At 37.1% G+C, this 26071-nt stretch overlaps 1 protein-coding gene and 2 non-coding genes across 3 annotated transcripts; 2 read left to right on the top strand and 1 right to left on the bottom strand.

The window, feature by feature from the left end:
* Positions 1 to 111: 111 nt before the first annotated feature.
* Positions 112 to 17286, top strand: LOC149078396 (metaxin-1). Its single transcript, XM_089242045.1, has 9 exons — positions 112 to 270; positions 1453 to 1519; positions 3222 to 3301; positions 4825 to 4917; positions 7452 to 7631; positions 9867 to 9943; positions 12360 to 12517; positions 16049 to 16185; positions 16894 to 17286. Exons 1-9 carry the CDS (start codon positions 202 to 204, stop codon positions 16924 to 16926), a joined length of 894 nt encoding a protein of 297 aa, XP_089098171.1. The 5' UTR covers positions 112 to 201; the 3' UTR covers positions 16927 to 17286.
* A 5273-nt stretch (positions 17287 to 22559) lies between these two features.
* Positions 22560 to 22721, top strand: LOC149078395 (U1 spliceosomal RNA). Its single transcript, XR_016193932.1, has one exon. It is a non-coding gene; the product is annotated as a U1 spliceosomal RNA (small nuclear RNA).
* Positions 22722 to 24354: 1633 nt separating this feature from the next.
* LOC149078394 (U1 spliceosomal RNA) lies at positions 24355 to 24515 on the bottom strand. The gene has a single exon (XR_016193931.1). It is a non-coding gene; the product is annotated as a U1 spliceosomal RNA (small nuclear RNA).
* Between the last annotated feature and the right edge of the window lie 1556 nt (positions 24516 to 26071).

Below are 26071 nucleotides of genomic sequence, written 5' to 3'. Positions count from 1 at the left end.
TATCGAGCTGATTATATATATATATATTTTTTTTTGAAAACATGTTCATGTGCAGTCTTGAACAGTGTCTTGAACTATATTAATGTATCAGGGATATTAGCACTTACTTGTCAGTAACACTCAACTTGAGGTCTTGTTTGTTTACAAGTTGAAGCTCGTTTTTTCCTTGTTTGAGCTTTTTAACGATTATCAAATTTATCCATGGAGTTAGATACATGGAAAGGAGATTGGGGTCTACCTTCCATAGACTTAACATGTCTCCAAATTTTGGTAATGTCCAATTATATTTAATCTTTGAGCCTATCCTATATTAAAAGATGGATATTTACATAAATAAGTATTAATGTACTGTTTATCCTCACTCATTAGCATTTACTTTTATTTGATAGGGTGTGCAATATATTTCTTAAGATTAGTATTCAGATTGTTAATTCAATGTACAATGCACATGTTACATTACATTTAGGAGCTCTGAGGGTGCAATGAAAAGCATGATGGACGCCCATGAATAGGGTCAAAAATGTTTGATCGGTTAGCAAATATATATTGTTTTAAATTTGGGGGTCTAAGTCAATGAACAGCTATAGTATAATCACTTTTTGGCTCTGTGTTGGCGATTTTTTCTCTGGCGAGAAAAAAGTGAGAAGGCATGACGAAAAGTTATGAAGAGTGGAGTCATGGTTATACCAAAAGGAAAACATATATGTTAGTTGCTATATCAAAAAGTTTGGGACTTATGAGTGAAAACAGAGTTTCATTACCCTTATTGGTTGTCAAGTTTGTGCCAGGATCTCGGGGTGCAACACGGCGCATAATGTAGGGAAATAAAAAAACTTTTTTACGGCTCGCCCATTTTTTCTTATCTTTCTTTCTTCATGGCAAAAAGTAAATCCACGTTATATATTTGAATAATACAAAGGGCATCCACACGTCCTTTCTTCACAGCACAGAAAAACATGCTGAATAAGCACTAACATGCTACAAAAAGAAAAAAGGGATTGCACTATAGTTGAACCATTTTTATAAATTCTGTATATTTTTTAATCCCCCCCCCCCCTTTGGCCCATGGTTAATAATTGATTTGGCTTTGTTTTATTTTTAAATCAATCCCAAAATGAAAGTAAAACCTATTACAGTCGTTGGTTGTTATAATGACCGTCATCTTTTCGTGGGAAATTGACGTGTTATCAGGTGGTGGTTATATCAAAAGGAAAAGGATTTCCTTATCTTCGCTCCAACTGTACACAAAAATGCTGCCATACTCAAACCAAATTATAACCACTGTTTCATTTGATCCACCTTTATAGTTTTATCTTACCCATGATGAAAATGGCTTTCGTCAGAGATAGTCTCGGAATAAAGGTCACATGATTGACAGAGATCCGGTCCATCTCCCCTGTAATGCAAGTTTGGGTATTGCTGTATTCATCTGATTTCTTTTCTTTTTCACAGGCTTATACAAAGTTCTCAGGTGCTCCTATAAAGGTTAACAAGACTAATTGGCCATTATCAAGATATGGTATGTGTGCAAATTAAAAATAAATGAATAAAAATGTATAGGTAACTGGGACTAAAGATGGATAACTTGCTTTAAATTATATGAATTTAGATGTGTTTTTGTGTTTAAAAAACTTGCTTTGAGGTGAAAATTGGATCACGAAACATTAAAGGGAAAAATGAGTTAATAGCAGGGCTGGACAGATCTAAAAAAAAATTAATGTCCTGTTGGGCGCGTAACGTAAAAACATACGTGTTAGAATCAGTATTTTACATGCCCGAAGAACATTGCTCAGTTTCCTCCTTTCGAGCTAATTTTTCCCTCACTTTCAAAATGAATGTGCCGCTATCTATTGATGAAGATATGCAGATAATATAGAAAATTACAAGCATTGCACTACATAAAAAAAAATTCAAATTATTCCTTTGTTCATTGAAATCTCAAAATTTTCTACAGCACTGAGAAATTTCCCACGAGACCAATTTTTTGGAAATTTTTTCCCTGAGTTTTGATCAGTTATGGCCACCTAGTCTAAGGCTGGGGTGTTACAACTAACTTTAACAAATGCAACCAATGAGCATATCAGTTACACTCAAACGAATACAACCGATAAGCTCATTGGTTGCATTTATGAAGTTTTGTAAAAGACCTATCATATAACTTTTATACTGGGGCCTAATGAAATTTACTTTTCTTTTGTTCTTCCATGACTTTCCAATTTTTGAATTCAAATATCTTAATAAATATTGCAATTTGAAACAACTTATTTTTTACCTCAGGAAAGACAGGACAAAAACTATTTAAATTGGAAGTGAGAGGACGTGGGGACTGTATAAAAAATTTAGATTTCTTATTTTGCGACACACTGTATTCTTTCTCTCTCTCTCTTATTCTGAAACATGGTACAGGGTAGTTTTTGAATGCCTTTTGCACATTTTTTTTAAAATTGCAATCATACCTTTATGATGAACAATTGTATGATAAAGGCTGCAATAGCACTTTTAGGACACCCGGTATATATAAATTTTTGCATTTCTCCATTTGTTCAAATTCTCAAAATTTCCCGTAAGCCCTAAAGATTTTCCCACCTATTTTTTTACTTGCCCACATCAGTGTGTGGTAAAAAAATACATGCCAGAGCAGAATTTTTACATGCCCTGGATTTGTCCAGTTCTCATTAATAGCTAGGCTTATATTTCATTGATTGAGATTATAGAGGTTACAGTAAGATTTTTTTTTTACCTTTATATACGGGGCAGCCTGTATTTTAGCACAGCTTTTAAAGTCAGTATTTCCCAAATTGGGCAATATCGCCCCCTGGAGAAAATGGAATTGTCCCGGGAGGGGGGGGGGGCAGTAAAAGCCGTGGGTTTAGTCTGTGCCATCTCAATGCATGGGCTTACCCAGGCACGGCACGGAGGCCTCAAGTGATGAGGGGCCTCAGAAAAATGAGAAAAGTTGATTTTTTTGAGAATTTACGAGGTATGGCCTGAGAAAAATCACTTGGCCTGGGGTCCCACGATGCTCTTCAGATGGCCCTGGGTTTAGTATTAAATCCTATGAGTTCACTTGATTTGTGGAATTGGACTATGAAAGAAAAAAATTTCTGAAGAAAAGGAGCGGTAGGAAAAAAAAGTTTGGAAAACTCTGCTTTAAGTTACGGCTAAGGATGAAATGATAATGCATAACTAATTCATACAATTTTTTTTTTCTGCTTTTATAGGTCAGTTGCCGATATTCAGACATGGACCAAAAGTCACACTGACTTCATTTGATAATATTGTAGCTCATTTACAAAAAGAAGTGAGTTGGACATATAGTTCCTCTCCATTGTAAAAGTATTTCTGAAATTCATCGCAGATTATCATGATACTCTTATACAAATACAAATGCCACAACAGACAAAATGCCCAAGGAGGTGACTGAAAAAAGATGCCCATAAAAAATATGAGTGTCGTGTATATATATATATATATATATATATAAATGCATTAAAAATACAGCAGCCCAATAAGAGCAGTAAAAATCCAATAACTATGATAAAATACAAATATACTGCCCATAGAAAATTATGTTCGTCTCATCTAAGTATGGATAGCTTCTTGATTTATCCCAATATGTCTATCGTATTTCTTTTTAAATGTGTCAATTGTGTTTTAATTCATGACTCTTCCCAATGAATGCCATACTTTGCATCTTGTTTAATTATTTGAAGAGCTTATTTTCAAAAGGAAATATTTCCACTGTTTTTCATTGCAATGGGTAGAATGATGACTCAAGGAACATAATTTTGTTCCTGCGAGCAAGTCATGTGTGTGTCATGTAAAAAAACTTAGAAACATTAATGACATCACTTTGCATTCGAAGAACATGTATATCATTTGCACACTAAACACATTTTCATATGTGCGCAAACATCCACTTTTGGAGCTCTATCCACTAGGATGGAGCTGGTTGTCTGAAAAATTATAAATTTCTATTCCACTTGTTCATGCCAAAAAGTTTCGCCTAGCCAAGGAAAGTACCCTCTACTACTCTCTCGGGAGTAGTAGAGGGTACCTTCCTTGGCTAGGTGAAACTTTCTTCATAAGAAACATGATCACTCTACAGTGAAAACTTCCATAATGAACATCTCTACTAACAGACACTTTTTCAATTACATCGACACTACTCTATTTTACTATCCATTAACGTACTGAAAGTACTTCTGAAGAAATGTGCCATTTTAAAAAAATCCCTTAACACAAGAAGGCAACTGCTTTATTATGTTCCCTTTTGAACGAAAAATACTGAAATGAATGAACATGGTGCATATGTTTCTTTTGGTAGAAATGACTAACTTTACATCTTGTTTTCTACCAAAAATATTACACTTTGAATAAACCCTGTTGCATAATCCAACAGAGCTCATCCCAAAGATTCAGCATTAAAAAGTGTATTTCAGAAAAACTGGAAATGTTTTAAAAATAAGCTCTTCATTTATGTATGAAGCCCTCGTGATTTAGTTGGTTTAACCCACAATTGTTAAACATTGTCTCATAGACATGAGCTTTAACATAGAGTAGCATCGGGCTAGTAAGAAGGACAGAGATGCAACTAGGGGTGAGCAGGTGGGTCCGGGGCACTGGACCTGAGGGGGTTGCCAAATTCACCCTTTAACTACTCCTTTTTATATTGCACAGGGATGCCAAAATTCTTGCTTACCCAGCTTACAAAGTATCTAGTTGCTACCTTGGAAAAGGGAATTACCGATTCATTTTTTATGATGATTTGATTTGTGTAAAAATTTTATTCATTCTTATTTTTCTCATTTTTCGTACTTACAGAACTATAGTGCTGATAACGAACTACTCCCAAAGCAGTGTGCAGACATAATATCATACACAGCACTTCTACGGGATAAGCTTTATCCTGCTCTGGTAAATATTTGAATTTAAAAAAATACATGCATAAAAATATTCTTCTGAATAGATAGAGTTATTAATCTGTATCAAAATGAACAAAAAATACAGTAGAATGTCGATCAATCGAGGAATCTGTTGACTGAGGCACATGGCCAAATCAATTCGGGCTTTTCATATATGCCCCTCCTTTCACACTGTTCCAATGTAAATACATCAAGATTTGAGTATGGTGTTAGAAAAAACAACAGTCTGAGACTGGGCTGCTGTGGTGGTCGAGTGGTCCTAGGCATAAGCAGAATTTTCTCAAGGAGCGTTTCAATATTTTTTTTCTTCTCGGGGGGGGTTAAGTTTTTCCTGCAAAATAACACTATAATCTTGGCTTGGGTGGGGGGGGGGGGGTTAGAACCCCAAATCCTCCTTTGTGTACGCCAATGGTTACAGTGACTGACTCCCATCACGAGGTCTTAGGTTCGAACCCCACTGGTGCTCACAGTGGTGGTCGGCTGAAGTTGTGGTTCTCAACTTCAAGGCGCGATTGCTAGCCAATCTCTCAGTTAAAAAGCCTCAGAGAGCCAGAGAGAGCAACAGGCCTACAAATGGTACAAATATTCAATCATTACACTTCACTATACTTAACTTCTGGAATATAGATGGCAGCACTGAAAAATCAGATGTAACACTAAATGCACGCTCAGACAGTTAGGTACACACGCTTGCACTTCTGGCGCAATTTACTAGTAAGTGAATTGCCTATGGCAATAGACCTAGTTGCGCTTGGTTTGAAATGAAAGAAAGTAAGTCTGAGACTAGACACGACACCAACTTATTAATGCGTAATCTGCTACCATCATCTATAGATTTTGAGCATAGAAAGTCTCTCTATCGCTTACTAATGATTCTCAATGCAAGGAAAATAAATGCATTTTTTTCCCTTCCTATGTACAGGAAAGCATAATTTCATTTACTTGCGCAGCCAAAGTATTAAAAAAAGCCTTTTAAAAGAAAGTGCACTGAAAAAAAAAGATATATTTGACTTCTGTGATGAAGTAAGTTTTTTTTGTGGTTTTGGTTGCAACATGCTTAAAAAGCTCCTACCTATGGTGCCATTTCACAGGGTGAGGTGATAATCTTCTATAAAAAATTGGGTGGTAATGACTCATTCACGGCAAGCCAAAGTTGGTAAGACAAATCGAAGAAGATACATGGGGATTAAAAAGCTGGATATGTACAGGAAAAAACTATTGTCAAGCAGGCAAAATAAATTGGCCTGTGTGTGTCAAGCTGTCGTTTTTCACATTTCCATGGATTGTCTCTTCTTACCGAGATTCTTGATATCTGAGTGGACTGCAGACCTACACCTCTCGGTTGATTGCGATTTTAGTGTAATTTTTTTTTCTTTTGTCAAATTTATATACATAGAATTGATTTTCTGTGCACGTGCGTATGTTCTCTCTAGAAATCTACAATTTTGAACTGATCGTCACCAAATTTTTCATGCATACAAAGCAAGACCTGACTTGAATGATAGGATATGTAGTGCGACCCGACCTGCATGATGGCGCTGGGGTATCTCCCAGCTTATATACTCATTATTCTATTTCTGCTGGTGGCAACACAACAAAAATCAAGTCAAAGCCGTCAGCTCTGCATGGTTGTTGTTGATGTTGTCCTACTAACAAACTCTTGTGTCCCCCATGCACGGGACACATTTTTCTCTACTTACATTTCTGTTTGTATTATGTAAATATTATCTGTTGTAAATAAAGTGTAAATATATGAATGAAATCATTTCATGGATCAAATAAAGATACTTTAAAAGATACTTAAAAAAGCCATTGGGCAACTATGATTCTTGGGCCTTAACAATGACTTTCGGAGTGGTTCCCCCCAACAATACATTTCAGACATGTTTATTCCTTTACAATGGTTTGTCATGTGGTCAATGCTCCCTGTATATTGAGAAAACCGGGTATTATAGATAGTTGGAAAAAAACAATAATATTGATGATAATTAGATGCTAATGTGCGTATAATCAGAGATTTTGTGAAAAATTGAAAAATTATCAATCAGTTCAAGCCACTTATGTGCATAAATACAACCTGAGACTCCGGAAAACTTGACTTTGATCCAGTTTATCAATTCTCCTGATGATGCCAACCACTAGTGTTGGGGAAACGTTGAGAACAAACTCAAACGGACGACGGTCTTCGAACCCGAAAAAACAATTTTTATCAAATGATGGCCGCGAAAACCTTATCAACTATTTACAACTATCAATCGCAACTTTGATATAAGTGAGATAACTCATTCAATTTACTGGATACCTGTAAGACAATTCAATCTAGATCTAAAAATAACTAAATAACCCAATTTGACCTGTTCGGAGAACATGACATACCAAAATGCTTAAATCTTTAGAGACTGAAAAACTCCCCCCCCCCCTCGATATCTCTTGCGTTTGTGTTATATTTTAATCAGAAAATGAGATGCAATCATTTTTTTACTCCTCATTACACAATATCAATGTTTAGTTTTTTTTTCTTTTCAGCTTTACATATGGTGGGTTGATGTCCAGAATTATGTGGAATTGACCAGACCATGGTATGCAAGAGTCTTGGCTTTCCCTCTTAACTACTTCTTACCAGGGAGACAGAAATGGAGAGCTGAGAAAACGGTGGACACGCTGTATAATGACGAGAAGATGGACATTTCAGAAAAATATGCTTTCGTAATTATTTTTTTCAATATGTTCAGTGTTTTATTCCATTTATTATTTTTTTTATTGTTTGATCAATGGCTTACGTAGTTACTGTATTTTCTTGTGTATGTTCCCTACATGTTGATCATAGGAAATTCTTAGTGCAAATTATATCCTATTTTGTTTGGATCAGATGGAAACTGATCCAAACAAAATAGTGCCATTGGGGAATACTTTTTATAACAAGTATGCTGCTAGACAAGTGTTCACCAATGAACAAGAAATGCTTTTGGAAAAGTACCTGAAAAAATGTTCGAAAATGCAGTATGGGCTCACTTACACAGCTGCAAGAAAAATGGCTTACAGCTATGCTAATCATCTCGAGCGACCATATCCGGCTTCATGGGGAAAAGAACAATGTGCTGGGATAGATTGGATAAAAGGTTTTATGAAAAGGCACAAGTCTTTGTCTTTAAGAAAACCAGAAAATACCAGTCTAAATAGAGTCTTTGGATTCAGCAAAGAAAATGTTGATTGCTTTTTTAGTAACTATGAAAAACTGCTTCAAAGATTCCAATTTTCCCCAGCTGACATATACAATTTTGATGAAACAGGGATAACCACTGTACTACAATCTCCAAAAGTGATTGCAGAGAATGGGCAAAAACAAGTTGGACAAACCGTTTCACACGAAAGAGGTGAACTTGTCACATTTTGCGGCTTATCTGCATCTGCCTACCGCTGCATCTTATCTGCAGTTTTTTTTCTGGAATGGAATTTATTTCCTTCGAACTGGAATGGTTCGAATAGAAATAAATATTTTAACAATTAATTTGAAAAAAAAAAATTATTATTGATGGTTGCCCTGTCTCTTTTGTGGCCAAAAAAAAAAAAAATTCCACGTTTCTAAGTGCAATATTTGCTGAAGTATTTGCAATTAAAAATTAGAGAAATTAGGAAAAACAGCAAAAACTAATGAACAATGCTTCTTTCCCTTATTTATGCTTTTCTTTCCCAATTTTTGAATTAAAATATCTCAGCAAATTTTGCACTCACAAACGGAGAGACAGGGTAACAGCTTTATAATTAGGTTATGAGGACGGTGTCTGTATAAAAAGTTAATTTTTTTATTTTGATAACTACACCCTCTCGCAATCTGAATGATGTATCTGAAGTCCACACATTATTTGGATACTTTTTCTAAATGGACATTTGCCTCTAGAATCAACAGTCCACCAGTAAAATGTGGTGTGAGACACCACACAGATGTTCAGGAGTAGCATTTCTGAGGTTGTCGTCCCAAGGGACTGGAGGCTTGCTAATGTGGTTCCGATATTTAAAAAGGGTAGTAGAGAAGCATTGTCCAATTATCGTCCAGTGAGCTTGACGTGCTCGCTTTCGAAAATTTTGGAAATCATTATCAAAAGGCAATCCATGAAGTGGAAAGAAGTGAGTAATGTATTGTCAAAGAATGAGCTTCGGTTCAGGAAGGGGAAGCTGTGTAACCAACTTCCTTTGCTTGTATGATCACATGAGTAAGGCTTTGGGTAAGGGCAAAAATGTCAATGTTTATCTTGATTTTCAGAAGGCATTCAATCGGGTCCAACATGGTAAACTCTTGAAGCCTTTTTTTTTACATGAGATTGGAATTTGGCATAACTTGCAAAATTAGGAAGAATTGTGGTTAAGAAGGTCACCAGTGGAGTCCCGCAAGGAAGTGTTTTTAGCCCCATTCTTTTTAACTTTTTATCAATGAACTGTATCAGGGTATCAATGATATTGTTAGCAAATTTGGATATTTTTAGCAAATGAATGGAGCATGATGTTCAGTGTTGACAAATATATGGTCGCTCATTTTGGTTTGCACAACCCACGTTTCACTTATGCAGCTAGGATCACCAATGTGGGTATTCTTAACCATGGATTAAGGTTGTGTGGAACCTTGCACCATGGGAAGAAAACACTAGGAATCGCTTCCAGAGAAATTTTTGAGTTACTGACTTTCAAAAAGCATTTTAAATCAACAACAAAATGATTAAAATGACATGAAAAAGGAATTTTCCTTTTATATTTTAATTTTTCTACCAGAATATTCAAAAATATTTCTAGCTTTTGACCATCTAGGGGGAGGACACAGGATCCCCTCAAGGTCCTCCCTGTGTGCGCCTCTGCATGGTTGACATGTCTTTGAGCTATTGCTTATTTTCATATCTAGAACTGTTCACATTTACATTCATGATATTTTTGTGTTTTGACTCATTTCAGATTTTGAAAGATGCCCAAGAGTGCCTTAATCTACTTTCGCACAGATTAGGAGAAAATGAGTTCTTTTTTGGAAAAAGGTAACGAGCTATTTTTTTTTTTTTTTTTTTTTATAGTTTATGCAACTTAAGTAATTGAATGCATATATTCATTTTTGAATTTTTATTTATTTTTTGTACTATAAGAATGTTTTTTAACTTGAATACAGCTGCATATATATTAATGCACTAGGGACATCATTTAACCCATTAATAGCACTAACCCATTAATACTATATGTTTGAGTCTATCTCCATAGTAAATCATCGTTTTTTCGGTTAACACAGAATTCGGATAGAACAAAGTATTTTTGAGTTTTGAGCCTCTTAATTTTGTCTTAACGAGTTTGTCTATATAAAAATTGAAAGAGGGCAGGGATTAGTGCTACCACTATGTTCCAAAAATTCCAGAACTTTTATAATATTTTCTAAATGTAATTGAAATATGTCATTTCCCACTGAGCAATCGAACAGTATAATGTGACTGACTAGTCAGAACCTCCTCTTCCTAACTAGATCATGTCCCTCCGCTCTGTCTCAATGAAAGTCGAAGACCTGGACCATGCTAGAAAGCGTGCACATATGTGTTATGTATCGAGAATGATGAGAGGTCATGGTGGCCATCAGTATCCACAGTGGATGAACATATAGCCATTGTCAAAGAAATTGTGAAAAATGACCGTAGGAAAACTGTTACCAAGATCGCTGAACTTGTTGGCATGCTATTTTAATATACAAACTGGGCATGCATCACGTGTGCTAAATAATTTTCCTCAAAATCCTGACATTGGAAAAGGATGAGTGTATGAAAATTTGCAGGGATAACATTGATGTAGTGGATTCAGATCCAGAGATCTTGAATCGATTGATAACTGGTGATGAGATTTGATGCTTTTTCTGTATTAATTTAATCTAACTGACAAGTAAAAATATGAAAATCCTTGTCGTCATCACAGTGACAAAATTTTCAGGCTGATCGCTCCAAAAGAAAGGTATTGTTGACATTTTTCTTCGAATGGGGGGAGGGGGGGTTGATTGTACACAAGGAATTCCTTCAGCATGATCATACAGTCACTAAAGAAGAATACATTAAAGTCCTTAGAAGTCTGCATGATTTGATGAGACACAAGCAACCAGATCTTTGGAAGGTCAAGTCATGGATGCTCCATCACAATAACACACCAGCTCAGAGGTCCTTTTTGGTGTCAGGTTACCTGTCAGAACTTAACATTCTGATACTTCCACAGCCAGCTTATTCCCCTGATCCTCTCTTCCCCCCCCCCCCAGGTGACTTTTTCACTTTTCCTTGTATAAAGAATTTGCTCAAGAGGCACAAATTCCCAAGTTCTGAATAAGTGCAATGAGCAGCAATAAAGGCTCTGGAGAATGTAGCTAAGGGAGACTTGCAATCCGCATTTACATCTCTGTGTGAATGATAACGTAAATGCATAATTGCACTGGGCAGTTACTTCAAAGGAAACACTAAATAAACCAGTTCTATTTGTACTCATTCTTCCGTAATAAAATAAGTGCTCGAACTTTCTGAACGTAATGGTATTTAAAATATGAACAATGCAGGTCATGTATGCCTTGAATGCATGGAGTTGAAAAACAGGATTGTTACTTCAAAATATAATGCAGAAAAACATTGTTATAGAGCTTTGGAGTTTTACAGTGGGGGGGGGGGGGGGGGGGGGAGTGGTAGCAAAACAAAGTCTGCCCCTCCTTACAAAAATCTCTGTGCTTAGGCATGATGAGCATGCATTGAACTTGACGATTTACAGTGTCCGAAAGAATAACATCTTTCACAAGTGCTTGGTATGCCATTCAGAAACATAGTAAAAGGATCCTTAGAACCAAAAATTAGCTACTGGGAATGTAAAAAAAATTTCTAAAAAAGAAAGACAAGAATTCATTGTAAGTGCATACTACATATCTGAGAAAACACCTGCAGATTGAGATTTTTGGTGATAAATGATCAAAAAAATGATCTATTGCTTGAAAATTCCTAAAATGTAACTGATCGCTCAAAAATGATTGAAATATGACCAATATGTTTAAAATGCTCAAAATATGACGTCATAAAAATTTGAGCCGTATTGGTTAACAATCATTGGTGTGATTTTGTCAAAAAGTCATGCATAGTTTTTCTGTTTCTTTCGAGTGGTTTAGTTATGTACTTGGCAGATAAAATGTGCCTTTGAATACTATCACGAAATATATACAGTGAAATGTCACTGAACAATAATCGATGCAACAATAAATCCCTCTACAATGATATTTTTTCAAGGCTTGTCTCTGTAAATGCCTGTAGTCTAATGGTAAACTATCGCCTCTTGATATAATGATAATCTCTCAATAGTGATATTTTTCTTGGTCTCCAGAGTATTGTTATATTGAGGTTATATATTGTGTACATATATTTAATTTTTTGCATTGGATCTCTTCTTTGTTACTAGCCCATGCACATTAGATGCTATAGTATTCGGATTCCTAGCACCATTATTAAAGGCACCATTTCCAAATACTGGTCTTCAGAATCATTTAAAGGCTTGCACAAATCTCAGGCACTTTGTACAGAGAATACTACAGAGATACTTCCCGCTTTCACCTGAAGGTATTATTTCATTTGCTGAACATTTGTATTTGTTGTGTAAAATGCTAGATTGAGTAGCGTCATACTTTTCATAGACTACAAGGTTTGTTCAAAAAGTATCCAATCATAATTTTTCGTGTGTGAACCAATGAAGTTAGGAAGGCCCAGTTTGGTGTAAATATGTAGGCAAGTTCACATGTGTGTTTGATTTTTTTTCATGCCTGCAGAAGAAAGAATTTGCCTCATCTGTAAGGTCTCAGATAATGATTCAATGATCTTGTATCACCAGAGTCTTCACTTAGTCAATAAATAACGATCTCATTTCTGGCTGTTGTGGACCTACCAAAATGTGCTTCACTCTCCATTGATGTGCTGTCATCTTTGAAGTGGTTTTACCATGGGCGGAGATACGGGGGCATTGCCCCCCCCCCCCGCGTCAAAGATGGAGTTGACTGATCTAATGTATATGTGAATATATGTATTGACATCATCATCGTGCTCCCCCCCCCCTCCAGACTTTCAAGTCTATCTCCGCCTATGAGTTTTACCTCTATTTTATCGGTGTAGTGCCCATTTCTTGATCTCCGAAGGTCTGTTGAACCTAGCACCATCACATTTTCAAGTTCAAACAATCTGCAAGATTCTGCAGACCTTCTGAGATGAAGGAATGGAGACCACACCAATAAAATAGTGATACAGCCGCTTCAAAGATGGTCGCACATCAATGAAGAGTGAAACACATTTTGGTAGGTCCTCAACATCCACAAATTAGATTGTTATCGATTAAGTGAGGACTCTGGTGATGCAGGATCATTGAATCACAATCAGAGACCTTGCAGATGAGATGAGACAATCATTAACATTGGATCCGTTCATTCCATTTTGATTGACAATTTGGTCTTTATTTCAAACCGAGCACAACTCAGGTCTATTGCCATCTATCGGCGATTTACTACCTAGTGAATTGTGCTGGAAGTGTAACTGTGTTTGTACCTAACAGTCTGAGTGTGTATGTAGTGTCGCGTTTGATTTTTTTTCAGTGCTGCCATCTATATTTCAGAAGTGAAGTGAGTGATGTGTTATGATTGAATTACATTTGTACTGTTTGTAGGTCTGTTGCTCTCTGTGGCGAGACTTTTTAAAGGGGAGATCGGCTCACATTTGTGTCTTGAAATTGGGAACCACAGAAAACCAACTTCAGCCGACCACCACTATGGGGACGGTGGGGTTCGAACCCGGGTCCTCGCGATGCGAGTCCGTCACTATGACCACTCGACCACCATAGCAAGGTTTCATTCGCGCCTTGAAGTTGGTCTATTTGGTCTTCAAGAGATGCTCAAAACTCATACTGACCATCTTCTTTGACTCCATTGGTATGGTTTATCACGAGTACACACTGCAGTGCGCAGCCATCACCAAGGAGTACTACCAAGAGGTCCTGCATCACAATTAACTCTATAATGCCCAGATCACCCAAAGTCGGCCAAGTAGGTTAATGCCCATAACCGCCTCAAGTCGGCCCAGCTAGGGGGTATGGGTATGTTTTGGTGGGCTTTTGTCACCAACGGGGAAGAAGATGAAAGCTCTTGTCAGAGGCGGGAACGGGAAAGACAACTGTAACGCTCGATCAATGGGATTTTAAAAGCTGATGTACTAGAATGTTCCTTGAGAATGAATTAAGGGTACTCAATGCATTTTACAAAGAGATAATACTGTGAGGAAAGGGGTGTTTTAGTATAGACAAATTATCTCCTGAAAATCCATTGAAATGAAGGGGTGAACGTCAATGCAAAGGGTGGCATGAATACAAACTCATGGAGAAAGGGTGGGGAGAGGGAAAGTGGCCAAAATTTGGATGAGTCCACTTCAAACACAAAAAACTTGGTATTTTCACGACCCTCCCAGGTTTTCTACCTGGGCGTTGAAGAGTTAATGCAGTAGCATTCAAGTTTTTCCTGCCGTTTTGTCAAAAACACAAATACGATAGAGCTCACTTACCCTTCAGCAGTCTGCCGGCTACTGGCAGCTTCTGCAGGCAGGAAAAATATTCAGGCATGCGCACTAGAATTGCCCACATACATGTACCATACCACCCCACCCTAGTTTCATTGGTTCACGCAAAACATACTTTTTGAATACTTTTTGAACAAACCTTGTAAATCTGAACTGGTAATTGTAAAATCCAATGAAAAAGACAAATAATGGTTTGAACATCATAACTGTAGTTTTCTGCGCTAAATGGATGTCATCAGAAAACAATGCCTAATTAGTGCTGAATTCTGTATCTCTATACTAAAACAATTACTTTTTTTGTCATTGAATTTGATTGTTTGAACCTGGAGTGCTCATAGCCTTATGCAGCGGACAGAAAATTACAATTGAAACGTCCATCTTAGAGGCTGTGTGAGCCTGCCAGATATTGATAAATTTTTTGTTGCAAATTATCTGGTGCATTTAAAAGAAAACAAATAGATAATTTAATTTACATTATGAGCAGGGGCAGCTCCGAAGGAGACGCAAAAGCATGCATCTCCCTAGAAAATTTTAGTCATTATTAATTCAATTCTTCTTTTCTTCTTCTTCAGTTTATTCTTTTATATTTTTCATTAATTCTTTAAATTTGAGGGAATCCAAAAAAATATATTTTTGGAAGTCTTAATTTAAAAAAAAGGGGGGGGGCATAAAATATGAGTAATACAGTCACTTCATACCTTTCTAACTACCAACAATCTTCTATAGCAGAGATCTAGCTATAGACGGCGCTGCTTCAACGCAGTTCAATGACGTGATAGCTTTGGGTCGTAAGAAACGCAGAAAAGGGAGAAAGAGGATGCTTTTTATACAGTTTATTGTGCTGCTTCTAAGCCACACAGAAATTATGCTGGGAATATTGATGCTGCCATCTATGTTCTATCTCTTTTAGATTTATTCTCTATCTTTTAAATCTATTATATCCTATAAATTTAATTATATGATAGTTGATAATAATCTATTATAATCATAATTTAGAATTTTTTTAAATTATTAATATTATATATATCTTGTAATAATTCTACTAATAGTATTTATATCTTATATATATATATATAAGATAATGGCCCATGGCAATCAAAAAATGATTGCCATGGGCAACTGCTGAACCTAAAATGGTGATTTTGAGCATTGTTAAGATGTCATTTTGACTCAGTGCACAAATTCATTAATGTTGCATTGATAGAGCATTATTATATATATTTTTTTGTACTGCATACAGATAATGTTAGAAATAATTTGGAAAAAAAAAAAAATATATATATATATAGATTACCCCCCCCCCCCCCATTCGGGTCACGGTAAATGCCTCACTTGCCCATATGAAAATTGGGCCCTGTCTATATCATAATATAATGCGAAAAGATTTTAGCGCCCTCCAGAATTTTCGTGATGAGCCACCGCTGATCATGAGTTAGTTTTTTTTTCTTCAAACTGCTATGATGTTCAAGCTTATCAATGTTCAGACGTGTATTTATGTTGTATTTCGAATACAATTTATACAAAACATTTGTGATCTAGAAATAGAAGAACAAAAGCAGAGGGAAGCCACAGAGAAGGAGGACAAACAAGAATTCCCTAATAAATGGAGAAACATTGTGATTTTCTCATTATTCACAGGATCGTTGATGACAGCTTATGCTATGACTTCTGGAAAGGTAAGAAATCTCATAAACAATATACTTGAAATATGAAAATATCTCTTTCTTAGCTTTTATTTCCTCTTCCTTTGAGAGGTTTGTAAAATTGGATCAGTTGTTTGCCATTGAGGAATTGGAAAAGGGGGTGAGGAAGAGCATAATATCGAGAGTAAATTGTAGTTCTAACCAGAATGTTATAACTTTACTTGTAAATCAATGCAGGCTTCCTTTAACTGATTCAGTTTCCCCTGGTTATATAGACCACTCTTAGAATTGAGAAATTCAATACTTAACAGACCCCCTCAGCAATCACTCATGTTCTGTCTCATATCACCATCCCCTCGCCATCAAGACAATTGCGCTTTACCACTACACTGCAGGAGCGCTGATCCTTTTTTTTCCCTTGGAGCATATATACATAGGGCAGTATGAGGGATGAGTGCTTCTGTAATGGTCTACCGCACTTATGCAGATAGCGAGGAGAAGGTGGTTTGATTCCCTGCAAGAGTTGTGTCAAGTTTTTCCTCTAAAAGCAATCTCTATGCTGTATCCAGATGTTTGCATTCTGGTGGAGATTGACATAATCTCTCAGTATGCAGCTACCCTATTAGCTAAATTACTAAATAGTTGACAGAATTTCCATCCGTAGTCATTGAAATTTGATTTTGATTGTCTGGTGTTATGATATTGTGTGTTACATTCATTAAGATTTTTTTTTGTATTTAGCCGCAAGCCACTCATATGAGGTATCCAGACTGAAAAAAGATGATACTTATTGATGCAGCCATGTAATGGGCATTATCTGGATGGATTCGGATGGGTAGGGGATTATGTTCTTCTTGAAGTGTTGGCAAAAAAGTACTTTTAAAAAATTATGTATAATCATAGATAGAACACTGATGGCATGTGCAATTACTATTTGTAGGTGAGATACATACAAGAGTTTAGGATCGTCCAACACTGGTACTTTTTTTTGGCTCGTTTATATCACGTTGAATTAAAATGTGTGTTGTTTTTTTTTTCACTTCCTGTTTTCATAATTTAAAATTTTGTGCAAAGCGACATCAAGCTGCAATTGAAAATATTTTGTGAAATAAAACATGGATTTTTTTTCATCCAGGGGTTTTGTTGAAAGCGTTCATTCTTGACTGTGAATCCATTACCATTACAGAAATCATAACAATATCATTGACAGAGGTGCTAATTCAAGGAAAACGTTAAGAGTGGCCAAAGTGTACCCAGTCTTCTCACATATTCAAGGGCATATTACATGGAGGGAATTTGTTAAACTGTATATTAATAAATTATTCTGGGGAAGGGAGTTGGGGGTCAAGTACTTTGAGATGAATAATTTGTGCTCATGTATAAATTGTCAAACTAATTTAGAATAAATTTATATATATAAATTCCATTCTATACCCCTTTTGTACTTGCTTAGTGAAGTCCTGTTTAAGCCCTCCCAATATGCTGTTTTTGTCACAACTACATACAATGTAATCACCATAATTACAAAGCCTTGATTGATGGTTGACTACAGATAGAAGCTTTTTTCTCAAATTTTTTGCCCTAGAAAATTTTTTAATGCAGGAGGTGGAGACATTTCCAGTTGCTCTGTGGTCATGTTGTTACAGTATTGTGAGGGTTTTGGGAAATAATACATTCAATCCCCCCCCCCCCGTAGGCGATAAAGTGGTGGCAGCATGACCCCCTCAAGGGTGGGGCTGTCATTGCTCCAACTCTGAAGCCTGGGATGATTTACATCTTTTTTCTTCCCCCATGCTTCAAATTCACTATGGAGAGGCTAGCCAAAGGGCTCTGCTCCTGGATGTGGAGGTCATGGGTAGTTGAGTTGGCTGAAGTTTGTTTTTACAAATGCGAGTCAGACAGGCTCGATGTTATCAACCTTCTAATAAAATTTCACCACATCAAGCAAACTCACAAAATTCAAATTACTTTCAGAAGAATTGATAACTGTTAACACGAATGAGGAAAATAAATATATTCACTGCTATGAACCACTACCTACGTTTGATTACCATTAAAAATTATGGTAACTGTTTTGCAACCTGTTTCTTTCAGACGTTCACCCTTTCAAACAATTACTCTATTATCTGATTCTTCCTTCCATCCTTTCAGTACTCTCTCATGAAAGAATGTACTGTTTCTTTGTAGCAGTGTTATTGCTTGTCTTTATAAGTCCCGAGATGAGAGGATGTGGTTATCGGAGCCAGAGATGTGTTAAAGAGTTTTTTTCATTCAGCTTGTACCTTTAACATAACTTTGCTTGGTGCTCACAGTCCAAAACTGGGTTAAAGAGTTTCTCACAGTCGCACATTTTTTTAAATTCAAATGTAGACAAAATTAGCAATTTCAGCTAGAAACGAAAAATCAAGATAATGTTAATTTAATAGTGACACGCACAACATTTCCATCCATTCGACAAACGAAAAACGATTGGAAAAACAATCGGAAGTTTTTTAAAGTAATGTAATTATTATATTTTCCTATAAAATTTTAACCCTTTAAACAGTTTTAAAATTTTCCTTATCCACATTATAACTGCCAAAGCAAAAATCACTAAACCTTCTAGAAATTGTCACCTATTTCTAAGAAGTATATGTATATTTTTTTCGGTTTTGCGAGCTGATACATGCTCTCCCACGAACGCAAAATGATAATAATTAAAAAAAAACAACGAAAGGAAAACTATCGTTTTCTTTCTGTTTTTCATGTTGTACACAATAATAACATATCTCGAAGGGAAAGGAAAAGCATCCTAGGATGCTTTTCTCTCTCCTGCTTTCTGCTATCAGACCATAGACGTACGCAGAATTTTTTTCCTTCTGGGGGGGGGATACGTTTTTTCCTGCTAAATAACACTATAATCTTGGCTCAAGGGGCCAAGTATCAGACTGTGAACAAAAGCTGACTCCGCCCACTGGCAGTTGATTGCCGATATGAGAATGTTTTAAGAACCCGAGATATCTAGGGATTGCCGCTGTAAGGGTTAAACCATACTTACTGAGTGTTGAGATTACCCTGATAAGGAAGAGGGTTTTACCCCATTGCATTCTGTGTGGTTGAGTGCTGGGGACTTAATTTTTCGCGCTATCCTCGTGTATCATAACGGAGGAATGTGTAGTAGGTTAAGACAGCTCTTCTCACCCAGCGTTGTTCGAGAAATTAATGCGTTTTAATAACTGAAGCGCAATATTTCCAGGATAAGACTAGTTGCTTATCAGGGGTGACTCAACACTCTACTCGGTCTGCCACTGCACGAAAATAGGAGAAATTGGAGAAAATAGTACAAATGCCACAACACAGACAAAATGTCCAACGAGGTAGCTGAAAAAAAAAAAAAAAGATACCCGTAAAAGTATGGTAATCGAATATATATCTGTAATTATATCAAAAATACAGAAACCCAGTGTGAAACCAATAATTATGATAAATATCAATATACTGCCCTTAAAAGATTATGGTTGTCTCATCTATGGATAGCTTCTCGATTTATCGCAACACCAATATTTTGTATTCCTTTTAAAACAGTTACTTTTCACATTATCCGAGATCGTCCGGATAGAATAATCAACTGTCAATCAGCTTTTGGTGCTGCTGAAATTCTTATTACAAGGGGGAAATTGAGAGTAACAAAAATTCAATTTTTTCGGTGCAGTTTAGTACACCCAACACCAGGGCCGCAACTAGGGGGGCGGTAGACCCGAAGGGGCGCAAATTTCATTCTGAAACCTCTCCTTCAACATTACAAGGAGGCGTCAAAATGCACGCTTGCCCCGGGTGACCAAGCATCTAGTTGCGGCCCTGCCCAACGCAACTCACACGCAATTTAAACTGAAGAGCCAAAAAAAATGGTACAGGCATGCGTATGCAAATGAAGAGATATGGAACGGTGCTGCGGTCGGCAACGCCTATATAACACAACAAGTGTCTGGCATAGTTGTTAGATCGGTTACTGCTGCTACAATGGCAGGTTATCGAGATTTAAGTGAGTTTGAACGTGGTGTTATAGTCGGCGCACGAAAGATGGGACGTAGCATCTCCGAGGTAGCGATGAAATTTGGATTTTCACGTACGACCATTTCATGAGTGCACCGTGAATATCGGGAATCCGGTAAAAAATTAAATCTACGACATCGCTGCGGCCGGAAAAAGATCATGCAAGAACGGGACCAACGACGAGAATCATTAAACGTGACAGACGTGCAACCCTTCCGCAAATTGCTGCAGATTTCAATGCTGGGCCATCAACAAGTGTCAGCGTGCGAACCATTCAACGAAACATCATCGATATGGGCTTTCGGAGCCGAAGGCCCACTCGTGTACCCTTGACGACTGCACGACACAAAGCTTTACGCCTCGCCTGGGCCCGACAACACCGACATTGGACTGTTGAGGACTGGAAACACGTTGCCTGGTCTGACGAGTCTCGGTTCCAATCGCTTCGAGCTGATGGACGTGTACGGGTATGGAGACAACCTCATGAATCCATGGACCCTACATGTCAACAGGGGACTGTTCAAGCTGGTGGAGGCTCTGTGATGGTATGGGAAGTGTGCAGTTGGCGTGATATGGGACCCCTGACACGTCCAGATACGACTCTGACAGGTGACATTTACGTAAGCATCCTGTCTGATCACCTGCACCCATTCATGTCCATTGTGCATTTCGACGGACTTGGACAATTTTAGCAGGACAATGCGACACCCCACACGTCCAGAATCGCTACAAAATGGCTCCAGGAACACTCTTCTGACTTTAGACACTTCCGCTGGCCACCTAAATCCCCAGACATGAACATTATTGAACATATCTGGAATGCCTTGCAACGTGCTGTTCAGAAGAGATCTCCACCCCCTCTTACTCCTACGGATTTATGGACAGCCCTGCAGGATTCATGGTGTCAATTACCTCCAGCACTAGTTCAGACATTAGTCGAGTCCATGCCACGTCGTGTTGCGGCACTTCTGCGGGCTCGCGGGGCCCTACACGATATTATGCAGGTGCACCAGTTTTTTTGGCTCTTCAGTGTATAACCTCGTGAAAACAAATGAAATTTACTTGATCACTCTGCTTTCATTTGATCTACTAAAGTGCGTTTCATTTACATAAGGGGCCGTTCAACTATTACGTCATCATCGATGGGGGGGGGGGAGTGGGTTTCCGATTTGCTGACTTTTGATGGGGAGGGGGGGGGGTTTGGATAATGCTTACGTCATCAACCACTTTTTATGAAAATATGAAATATTTTTAATGACATCTTACTTTGTGCGCCAAAAACAAGAAAAACCTTTCGCTAGTTTGTGGGCAATTGAAGTAACATCCCTCCTATTGATAAGTGCCCTACAGAGCCACTTTAGTGATCTGGAAATGTGCCACGCATCACTTAAGTAATCTGAGAGCGTGTCGCGGGTAATTTGAGTGATGTAGAACCGCACTGGGGGCCACTTAAGTGCTCTAAAACTACGTCACATGTCACTCAAGGGATCTCTAAATGTGTCACGGATCGCTTAAGTGTTTTGGAACTGTGTCTCGGGTCATTTAAGTGATCTGAAAATATGCCACGGGCCGCTTAAATGTTCTGGAATTGCATCACGGGACACTTAAGCGATCTGTAAATGTGCCGTTTAGTTCATTTTTACAAAATTAGGTTTGAAGAGGGCACGCCGCATTAAGTAACCCCCAAGGCAATATTTGGTCCGCGGGCCAAGGAACTTTATGTGATTTATCATTATATGACTTAGAGGGTGGGTCGCGATGAATTTATTAAAGATAAATTTTTTGAGTTCATAAAGCCTTTAAATAAATAATCTCGCTAGGTAGTAAATTGCCTATGGCGATAGACCTGAGTTGTGCTCGGTATAAAAAAAAAAAAAAACCTTTAAATAACATTGAAATTAACAGAAATTGATTATAATAACATATAAAGGTATTTTCTTCCGATATTTCAATAAAATTTTTTTTTTTTTTTGCATTAAAAAAATAAATTTTTGATCGTGGAAAGGGGGCACGAGAGAACCCCCCTATGCCCCCCCCCGTGTACGCCTCTGATCCCACCAATATGCGTTAGGTTTCAGACGGGCAGAGCTGATGACGAAATTTTGCTGACAAGAGGGGGGGGGTCAAAAATGGCTGAAAATTTGCTTACGTAATACTTGAACGGCCCCTAACGGAAGAAACAAAACCTCATCATCAAGTTGAAGATTTCAACTAAATTTAACCAAATAAAAAATGTTACAAATGTCTTTCGATCACAAAATAATGATTTATAATTTCAAAATTTCACGTAAAAAATGACTGTTGAACAGATCATTAACAGTCGACATACTTTCTAGATACTGCTCAGGTAGTCTTTCTAGAATTAGTAACCTAGCATACTTACTTGGTGCTGAGATAGCCCTGATCACGAAGGGGGCATCTCTGGACTGAGGCCGTACCCATTGCACTTCGGGCGGCTGAGGTCTGCCGCTTTCACCAATTGTGATTGCTGGGGCACGTAATTTTTGGTAGTTGGGACTGCGTTCGCGCTGTCCCTGCTTTAAAGGCAATGAGAAGGTGGAATTCGCGTTCTGCTGTCACCAAAGCTGCATTAAGCTTACAAGCGGCTTTGCCACAAAGGGATGGGGACATTTTAAATAAGGTCGGTTTTGAACAGGCGCGGATCTATGCCCCCACGAGCGAAATGCGTTGATTCTCGTGAAATTTTCGGATCTTCTACATGATAATATTGCATTCGATAAATCTGTTGAAAATTACCCGTGTCAACGTTTTTAAGTAACATATTCAAGAAAACGTCCACTAAAAATCTAAGCATTTGTTTCAAGAAAGTCGGGATGGAGTTAAAAAAAAAGCCAAGAGTGTCCGGACGAATGGAAACCATATTCACAACAATTTGTATTTAAAAAAACTAACAGAGAAGCTCTTTTTTGTTTTTTTCTTGACAACACTGCATTTTGATTGTATAAGGCAAAGCGCAAATTGAGCCGCGTTCGTGACACGGCGCAGGGCAGCACTCTGTTTTGCGGCCAACGGAAATCAGGACAGCGCAAATTGTGACACGAGGCGATACTACGCTAATCGCGTGTACGCGCGCACTCATTGACGCTGCTGTTGAGCCGCAGATTTTCGTGTCCAGCGTGCACGATTCTTTTCGCATTCGGTAGGGATTTTTAAAAAAATTAAACCGTCATTTTGATAGAGTTCGCATTCCCTTATGGAAAAATGTTAGTTAATATCAACGTTATTTACAATAACCATGATATTATCAATTATTTCTTTAATTAATTCCTGTCTATTTTATTTCTGTCTGAATTTTTATTAAATATTATTGTTCTTTTCAAGGTTTTGACTTTTCATTAGCTCTAAATTTTCATTCATTATGGAGTTATTTTTACTTTCGGAATACATTACGGGATTCATTAATTTCGGAATTTTCATTGATGAACCGAATTTTCACTAATTTTGTGATTGTTTCCAAATTTTAAATTGTCATTAATTCTGAATTTTCATTCATTTTTATGCATCCTTAATTTTTAGAGAAAAAATCCACTTTTATTTTTTTAATAGCCTGCGAAATAATTTTCGTTTAATTTCTAAATTTGGCTTCAATTCCGAATATTCATTAATTATGATATTTCATCGATCGATAGAGGAATAATTTTTCATTAAATCTGAAATTTCATTATTTATTTCACCAATTCTGGTGTTTCATTAATTTAGTTGTTTTTCATTAAATATGAATTTCCAGCAGTTTTGCAATTATTTATTAATTTTAAATTGTGATCAATCCTTTCATTTGTTTTAACTTTTCACAAGTTCCAAATATTCATTCATGGAATTAATATCGGAAAATTCCATTAATTTCGTAATATTCATTCCAATTTCTGTTTATTTTACATAATAATCTTTAATTTTATTTTCATTAAAATTTTTATCCCTCTTAAATTTGAGTTAATTTTTATCCATTCTCAATTTCGATTAATTTATGTAAATAGTTTTTTGATTAATTTATGTAACTGTAGATTCTTTACATCAGGAACATCTGAATTTTCGATAGTTTTTAATTATTCTCGTAATTTCGAACTGTCATTAACACTGATTTTTTATTCGTGTTCATGATTTGGAAAACGGTATATAATAAACAAATTATTCTACTCATAGTTGCAAAGGGGAGGACAGCGCGAACGCTATCCCCGCTACCAAAAATTGTGCGCCCCAAGCAACCGCAATTAGCGGATGTGGCTGGTTTCAGCCAACCTAAGTGCAATGGAAAGCCTCGACCCGGGAGAGCCGCCTTATTGATCATGGCATCTCCAGCGCCAGGTAAGTATGCCCCGCCACTTTTGTGGAGCTACGTCATAGATTTTACTTTAATAAGCTATTAACAGTTACTTTCAGCTCTATATAAAATAACATCCTTTATGTTTTTCTTATTCATTATTACGGAAATAACATAATTTTTGATCGTTTCTGTACTTTCCATCACATTATAGAAAACATAGTAATTCATAGAGCTTGAAAATTTCACTCTATGTAGCGTCAATAGATGGCGCGGCATCAAACAATCTTAACATATAACAGATTCGGAAAACTGGCGAAAGAGCAATCATCCTTCCCTCCCTCCCTCCCTCTTTCCTATGTCACCATCCTCTCTCCCCCCCCCCCCCCAACAAATACTAACATATTTTATTATACTATCTCCCCCTTTTTTCTTCCTCCTTTTCACTCAACCGAAAAAAAAAACTTGTGAGACGGAAATCACATATCCATCGAATTCTTGACACACACAGCTCTTTTTCCCTCCACCCTATTAATAATATCCAATGGGTTCAAAAAAAATTATGCCTTCATACTTAGGTTCATCATACCTCATCAGGGAAAATGCGAGAAATTTCGATCCTAAATATGGATGTTATAGCAAAAAAATTCAGTTTATGACGAATTCACCAATCACTGCAAAAATAGGCGAAGGGTCAGGAAATAAAGGCCTGCTACAAATCCCAGAAAACAAAAATGTATTTGACCAAAAAAATTCAAAAAGACTAGATGACCATATTTCATGGCCAAAAATAAGGGGAACTGGGATCTTAAATATGGTAAAATACTGGACGTTTACAATATTGTCATCAAAAACGTTGCCATAAGTAAGCAAAATCCTGAACAGTAGTTGAAATCACTGAGAAATTGAGGAAAGAAACGTTTAACTTGAAAAATATGTAAGATGAATATGTACAGTGAAACCTCGAGGTTTCACTGTACATATTATGTCGATCGACATAATGATACAGTGGAGAACCTCCCTTAACGGACACTTCCCGTTAGTGGACACCTCCCGTTAGCGGACATTTTTCTGATCCCCGGTCCCATGGAATAGGGCTTTAATGTATTTCCTTCCCCGTTAGCAGACAGTAAAATCAGGCAAACTAATTTTTTCCGAACCCTAATTTGTGAATATTTTGTTCATAAATCGGAAATTTATGATATTCAACGGTGATTATGTATAATCCCAAGCTCATATTGGTAAATATGATAATCCGTCAATTAATTACTTGACTAACTGAACATAACTATGGTCCAGGATGCTGATTCCGAATGGTAATGTTGGTTTTGTTTGTTTTTGTGTAATAGTAATGTTGGTTGGTCGGTGATACGGCGGGGGGGGGGGCGGGAGAGGCATTGCTCCCCAGCGTCAAAGGTGGAGTCGACTGATCTAATGTATATATGAACTGACATCATCATGCCCCCCCCAGAAATAATGACCGTGCCCCCAGACTTCCAAGTCTATCTCCGCCTATGATGTTGATACGTGTGAAGAAAGCCAACATAACTGATAATGTTATGAACGTTTATTTCTTCTTCACACTTATTTTTACTTAATTTTTCATTG

Source organism: Pholcus phalangioides, unplaced genomic scaffold, assembly GCF_987345545.1.
Source record: "Pholcus phalangioides strain wild (caught in Gottingen) unplaced genomic scaffold, Ppha-v1.0 ptg000014l_1, whole genome shotgun sequence".
NCBI lineage: Eukaryota > Metazoa > Arthropoda > Arachnida > Araneae > Pholcidae > Pholcus > Pholcus phalangioides.
Note: the sequence above shows the minus strand (reverse complement) of the source record. Positions and strands in the feature narration are given on the sequence as shown.